At 30.7% G+C, this 7,860-nt stretch overlaps 1 protein-coding gene across 1 annotated transcript in view; it reads right to left on the reverse strand.

Annotated features, from left to right (window-relative positions):
* The window catches only part of Smp_088920 (serine/threonine kinase), a gene marked incomplete at its 3' end in the record, with an annotated part of 59,905 nt that overhangs the window by 14,339 nt on the left and 37,706 nt on the right, over positions 1-7,860 (reverse strand). The window contains exons 4-6 of the mRNA XM_018795012.1: positions 6,560-6,896; positions 2,415-3,551; positions 1,719-2,345 (exon numbers count right to left, since the gene is read on the reverse strand). Of these exons, the coding sequence (XP_018649367.1) occupies positions 1,719-2,345; positions 2,415-3,551; positions 6,560-6,896 (2,101 nt within the window). The remainder of the gene's footprint in view (positions 1-1,718; positions 2,346-2,414; positions 3,552-6,559; positions 6,897-7,860) is intronic.

The following is a 7,860-nucleotide window of genomic DNA, read 5'->3' on the forward strand; positions in this document are numbered from 1 at the left end:
AGCGCAATTGGTAGGAAAACGCATGAACAATGATATTAGAGAAGATGAATTGATAATTACAGAAGAAACAGTAAAGATTGAAACAATTGATTGTTATTTTGCAAATTAACTGTTCATTGTATGGTTATCAGAATTTAGTGAGATAGTCTGTAACTTTTGCTTAAATACATTTGATTGTCCCACTCGTGCTCTTGTTCACTACACTATAAGCTGAATGATGAGATGTTTGAAACCGAAACAAATCAATTGCCCTGGTTTTCAGTGGTTTTCTAGATAAAATCATTGGTAAAAACTGTCTTTAATGCGTACATTATAACTTGTAAGCTAGCTTCTTGATGAATACTACTTCTGCAATGCTAAACTATATCATTTCTATAAATACAAATTATGCATCATGATACGGATAACAATCAAACATGAATTTAAATTGGATATAGAGAATTCATCAACTTTGTGATGTGTCATTTTATTTTATCTAGTAACCTAGTAACTAATCTCAACAACTACATTATAACCTGTTCGATCATATTCGATCAAGACTGAAGAACTGACTACACGATTTGGTTCGTTAATCAGCTTTCTGATATTAAAATAAGAAAGATTAAGGCTAATGCATATTTGAAACAGATTAACATACTTAAATAAAATACCAATAATACATTCAATATATACAGCTCAAATAAAATAAGACTCAAACATTAAATTAGACAAATTTTCACACACAATTTCATTTAATATTCAACTTGTCAGGATTATTTTTATGCATTTTATAAATGTAATGCAATGATGTAATATCATATGTTTTAATATATATAATTTGGAGTACCATTACATAATATATGAAATTAGTTACTATTAAAATATTGATATGAAATAAGTACAACTTAAAACATTATTCACTTAGTATTGTTTGTTTGAATCCTCCCACTGATGTATAGGACTGCAACTGGTCAGTCTGTAATTGGCATATGTGCATAATGTGAATATTGCCTCGATATAGCATTGTAAGCAAAGATGAAGCGAAAGGTACTGGGTTCGAGTCCCAGAGTGAACATCAACTCCGAGATGCAGGTACATCCAGATGACGAGTCCTAAATAGGATGCAACGCGCATCCTGAATTCCACTGTTAGCTACTATCCATCTTTGCTTAAAACATTATTGCTTAAAATAGTTGGTTGATTATAAGAAATTGATTCAAATAGGACGAAACGCGTGTCCTAGATTCCACTGTTACCCATTGTCCATCTGTAATTATAATTCATTATTAACTTGTTTATTGATGATAGTATTCTGAAGTAGGGCTATCAGGGTTTATTTTATACATTACCGGACAAAAAGCGGCCATATATCCTCAAAGAAAACCAGTACCATTCGACAATATAATGCTTAAAAGATGCAAGTATAATAATAAAAGTTTTAAATATAATTCATTTATTCAGGAAGTTATTTTGTGATAACGGATCATGTCTAATTAAATTTCGTGCGGTTTCAGAAGCCGAACCTTTACTTGGTTTTTCTTTATGGTTGTTATACACTGATTTGTTAATGACAATTTACTTAAGTTTTAAAAATGATTTTCTATTAACAGTAACATTTTTTTTACTTCTTCCTATTTTATGTATCCTGATTTTGCTAGGTATAAGATGGATATTAATCAGCAACGCCAGAGTTTCAGTTAAATTTATTTTAGGAAAACAAGTAGAAAAACGTAACTTACATTTTGATGTTGGGGATTTTTCTCCACTGGTACATTTCACATTTGAATGATCTGAAATACTTTTATTGAGAAGAGAAACCGGTGTGTTAGATTGTTCCACAGGTTTCAGTGACGGAACGTTTGATGGCTTTAATGTATCATTCATCAATGGTGGATTCTTAGACAAAGGTGTTTTACGTATTAATCTGTTTTCTGATGTGTTTGTTGGTAATCCTGATGTTTTTTCCTCTGGTGTTATCTTTTTCGTATTAACATAAGCTTCACGTTTGATTACTTTACTTTGGGTCTCTATAAATTCTTCGCGTGTGTATGCTGAATATTTTTTTAGATTAGGTTTTGATGAATCCATATTTCCATCAGTAATATTTTGTGTGAAAGTCTTTTCAGTGAATGTTGAGTTTACAGATTTCGTAATCCCTATGGTCTGATCATTTGTAAGATTGTGGGTTAGATCATCATAATTTTTGTTACTACTTTGGTGTTTCGTAGACTGATGGATAGGTTGTTCTAGGTGAACTCCACATTGGTTATTGTCTATTTCTAAATTGTTATACTTTGAGGATGCCAAAGGATGATGTTTTATCCTTGACGTTTTCTGAAACTGATTGGTTGAGATTGATACTGCTGCTGCTGATGATGATGATGATGATGACGATGAAGACGATGATGATGTCTTTGAACGCATATTTGTTTTACTTGAATTATTTAAAATCTGATTTGTAATCATTTTATCTACACCAATACTATTATAAAATGCTTTATCAATGAAATCATCGGGCTTAGTTGAGTTTTCATTGTTTATTCGTGGTATACGATTAATTATTTGTTTACTAGGAGACAAACAAGCAGTTTTTGAAGAAATTTCAAATTTTTGCATCAGTTCATATACTTTATTTTGATGCATCTGACCATGTTCATGAGAGCTAGGATGTAGAGCATCTGTCATATGGTTAGAATTTCTGTTATTAATTGTCTTTGAAGTGCAAATAATACCACTATATGAGCTCTGTATAGAAGTTTCTAATTTACTGATCATATCACAATCAACTTTATTGACGTCAAAAGTTGTTGCTGATACATTAAGGTTATCATTTGGATAGGTACTGTCATTCAATTCATGATTTAAGAACTTATTTTCTCTGTTCGAAGGTTTATGTTGTTCTTTAATAGTTTTCCTTGATCTCGTCAGTCGCTTTACTTTTTCTGGGTACTGGTATTCTTCACCTATTTTTCTTTTATAAGGTTCTGTTAACAGATCACTTGTGGTAGTCTTTTCAGTTGGAGATACTAATAAATTGTCTTTGATATTTTCTCGTGAAGATTTCAACTTTTTGTCAATTAATATTGAACTAATATTTGGACGTCTTTTTACCGGTTCTGTTGGGGGTTGTTCAATTGGTATTTTTTCTAAAGTCTGTGAAATACCTTCTGAGGAATCCTTTAACATTTTATTAGCATCATGAGAACCAGATGGCTTTGAAAAGTGTATTTTATCAGCTCTTAAATTATTACATATTGATATATTCAACGAAGATTGTTTAATCGTAGCTTGGTTGTGAGTGGTTTTCGAACATTCATAAACTGATTGGTTTCCTGATTCATCACAATCGGAAATACTGAAACTAGTTTGTTTTTGTATCTCTGATATATCTCCATTCCCATCATTGGATGATGATAATTTACATATCACTGTTTCATTATCTTTATTGCTATCTAGGACCTGGCTTGTTCGTTTTGTACTAATTCGATTTTCATTTGACTGACAAATCGTACCTGTAACCATTGGTTTTATCTGTTCTGGATTGTTACTGTTTGTTTTGTTCACGCATTTATCTGAAAATTAATGGTAAAATATAAGTTTTTGTATTTTTTAAAGTTTTTAAATAGTACATCATATTTCCAATGATAAATATTTCAATTATTTGGGTTAGGCTTAGCAGTTGCATTTCGAACTCTCATTTAAACCATTTTTAAACTTGTCTCTTGGATGTACTTACATGCGTGTTGGTGTTTATACTAAGGCTTAGGCTAAATATATGTTGCTACCTATTGATCTACTGAGCTCAGATTGACACCAAAATGTTCATTAAATTCGAAAGCAATGGAAGGTGTTCTTCATTCCACGTTGTTGATATTGAGGACTACATTTGACCAGTTGTTGTGAGTATGTATGGGTCCTGAACAAATTCTTGTAACTTAGATGCAGAAATCAACCATTCTTTTAGCAGGTAGCCAGTATCTAGAAGACATTTTTCTTAAAACAAACAAGATAACTTAGGTGTTAACCAAATTTGGCTGGATAATTTTTTTTTAACTTGACGATTTGTTCATAAAAAATTTCTGTTCCATTTCTTTGATATCTGAAGTTGACATAAGTGCTCAAATAGTTTTCATTGTAAAGTAGTTTTATCTCATTCAAGGGATTAGTATAATATATTGACTGTACATCAAGTCCACTCATGCATTTCCATAGTATCAGCTACTCAATTTGTTGCATTTATAGATAAGAGCATGTTACCCATCTTCTAACATGCCATCTTCTATTTAAATCACAAACTAACCATAACCTTCTATTGAAGTAAAATTGTATATTACTGTAAAATATATCATGTATTAAAGAGTAAAACAAATAGTCAAACTGGAAATTAATAATATTGCTTTGAAATTGATATAACAGATGCTTAAAAATATTTCTCTCTCTCAAGTATACTACGATAATACGTTAATATAGTGATAAGACTAGTCACGTTATATCAAAAGCAGGATTCACGACCGAGAATAGAAAACCAGAGTATAGACTAGATAATATTTTATTCAACACAATTACAAATAGTCACACTCAGTGAGTCCGAGTAGAAATCAATAACAGGAAAAGAAATCACAAATTTAATAGTCGATAGGCTAAGTGCCTGTTTATTCGTGAAAACTCCATTTGAAATAATCTCATCGATTAAAATTTAAATAACTCCAACTTTTCGTCCAGCAAACTTAACTGGACTTCATCAGGCTAATGTCTTCTCCATACTCGGCGCCCAATTTCTGTCCAACTATTCGTTCTAATATATGCCTGTTTATTCAGGCTCAGTGACCAATCATATTTTATTTTCTTGACCACATATCAGAAACGTAATGTAACATTGTCATACAAGTAGTATAAACTGAAAAGCGATTAAAAACAGTATTTTAAATAAGAGACGTTTGATTCACTTTCCAGAAAGAAAATAAATTTATATTGTTATAATCTACATGGAACTCCGTCTTTAGCCTTTCCAGGAGCTATTGCCGGTCCCAAGTCCAGATGAAGGAGGAGGGTTGGGCATGGGGTTAGCCACCCCATCCCGTAGAAAACTAATGCGCTAAAAAACGCAAAAACGAATGGAGAATGCTGATCGGTGGCCTATGCTCTATTGGGAGTGACAGGTCTAAGTATTTAAGTAGTAATTTACATATTTGGAGGATTTCCGGAAATAAGATTATCTCCTGTTCAAAAAGTTAAATATTGTTAATGGGGTATTAGCTGAATAAAATATATGACAAAAACACGAATTTCAGGTCTAAGATTATATAGAATAAGTAGTATGAGTAGCATACCATGAAATTTGTAGCATCCAGTCTAATTAAGTACACTTCAGTTAGAATCAATCATCTTATCATATTTGTTTGTCTGTCACTAAATAAATTTTCCTTGAAAATAATTCGGATTTATTACCATACAAAAAAAATATCTGTACTCTCTTTTCAGTATACCTCAATTTTCAAGCTGTTTAGTTAACATTATCGAGTAGAAATTTAATTTTGAATCTAAAATATGAATACTCCAGTATTCAAATGTTGCTTTCTTATTAAGTCCTATATCTACAATAATACTATGTACAGAGTTTCGAGAATACAGATCTAAAATACTGTTTCTGCTAACGAAAAAACGAATTTATTAAATTTTTTTGTCTTCCGAAAGTTATTTATTCGGCTTTTAATCAAAGTGACAACCACTTTTAATTTATTTTTCCATCATCTAATTAGTGTTTATTAAATTTTGAAGGAAGTTATATAATTCTAGGTTGTTTTACAATCAAACGCAGTCATAGACGTTTTCCATTTTTCAGTGGTTATTCATAGCTTAAACATAAATTGTTTGTTACAAAGATTGTTTTATTACTGAACAACTCATTTTCAATGTTTATACCTGTTTCTGTTATGTTCCGATAACAATAGTGAATGGTAACTTTGGGATCTATTTACGAACCAATATTATGCATATATTTTTTATCGTATAATTGCTAAATAACTAAACTATTTGTATTCATGTTTCCCTTATCACGAGCCTTATTTTGACCCATAGACTATTACTATACGATTTACTATTCCTGAGTTATCCCCAGTCTATTGATTACTGTTCCCTCTATTCACAGTCACATTTGGTCGAATATTGTACAAATGTTATTTTCTATTTTATTGGTACGATATGGTCAGTCTGTTTGTTATATAAACTCAGTATGTTTGAAATACAAGGATTCATACCGCAGAGGTTGTTATTGGTATTCTGGACCTAACTGGCTGGGCTAGACAGAAAGCAGGACTGATACGTACTCCAGACTGCTCGTACGCTTTTCGTGTGTCACTGTTCCAATCGATTATTCGCTGCTCTCTAATTGGCGGTTTTATCACGTCATACATTAACTGGGCATCCTTTCGGCCACAAGTTATAACAGTTTCATATTACATTTACATCTATAGTATATCAATGTTAATAAAATAGCACAATTCTTTAAAAATTAAAACAAAACATTTAATTCAATAAAAGTTTATTACAATTAATTTTCTTTCTAATAGTTTAAACTTACAGTCTAAATCTTCTTCACTAAATGAAGAATGATAATTTTGTGAAGATCCAACATATTGCATAACAATTTCTTGTACAACATCACTGATAGAGGTTTTTGGATTTTCTTTACTTGATGTATTCAACATTCTCACTTCAATTAATTTGATATTATTTATTGGATAGAAATCAATATCATTTAATGATATTTGTGATGATTTTGATTTAGGTGATTGCCTACCAGAGGATAGAAAGATATCTGATATGGAAGATCCTGCTGCTGATAGATGATTAACATTTAATTGATTAGAAGTGAATAAAAATTCATTGATTGACTTCATATTTGATGTAGTAGAACTCTATATAAATTAAAAATTTGATTTATTACTTAGTTGGATTGTTTTTATTTTTTTGTCAGGAGATAAAATCAAATCATTTCACATTCAGTGTACAAATGATTCTTTGATTCGTTCACACAATGTAACGATAAACGTCTCATTTTTATTATTAAAGAACATGATGACTGTTATTTCATTTGTTAGTTAACAAACATAGAATACGGAATTCTTATCACTTATAAGGCAATTCAAATTATGAAATTATGAAATGACGTGACATTGATTTATTCAGACCTGTTTTTGATTGATCACCTAATATTCTTTGATTGTTCCGTTGTACTATTTAAACTTGGATTAATGTTAATTTGGTTATTTATTCTCTGAAGAGGTGGCTTACACTGAGTCACGAAACGTCAGAAAATCTAATTTTTCTACTCATTGGGATATTACAAATATATAATTTATTTAATACAAATTATGTTTACTATATTTCATTTATAACTCCGCCTGTAGCTCTTCTAGAGTTACTGCCGCTCCCAAGACCGGGTGAAGGAGGAGGATTGGGTATGGAGTTAGTGACTCCATCCCGTAGAAAAACTAACTCGTTAAAAAATGCTAACCAGAAAATATTTCATTTATACTCTCAAAATAAAATAACATTCAGAGTATGTATTGAAAACATCAGTGAACCAATTAGCTTTCTTATGAGGATCTTTATTCTAAAAATAGCAGTTCGAAATCGTGAATTTAATTTTCACATAATATTTATTACTCCATCATTTTTTACTTCGTTCCTACTTGATTATTAATAAGGGATTCAAAAGCAAATTTATTAACAAACTATTGAAAAGTATCCATTATTAAGAATTTATGTTATACATGAATTTGCGTTGTTTAAAACTAGTCTCGACAAATTCACTTAGTATTGTTTGTTTGAATCTTCACATTGATGTTTAGGACTGCAACTGGTCAGTCTCTTATTGGC

The sequence above is a fragment of the Schistosoma mansoni genome, chromosome 1, assembly GCF_000237925.1.
Source record: "Schistosoma mansoni strain Puerto Rico chromosome 1, complete genome".
NCBI classification, from domain to species: domain Eukaryota; kingdom Metazoa; phylum Platyhelminthes; class Trematoda; order Strigeidida; family Schistosomatidae; genus Schistosoma; species Schistosoma mansoni.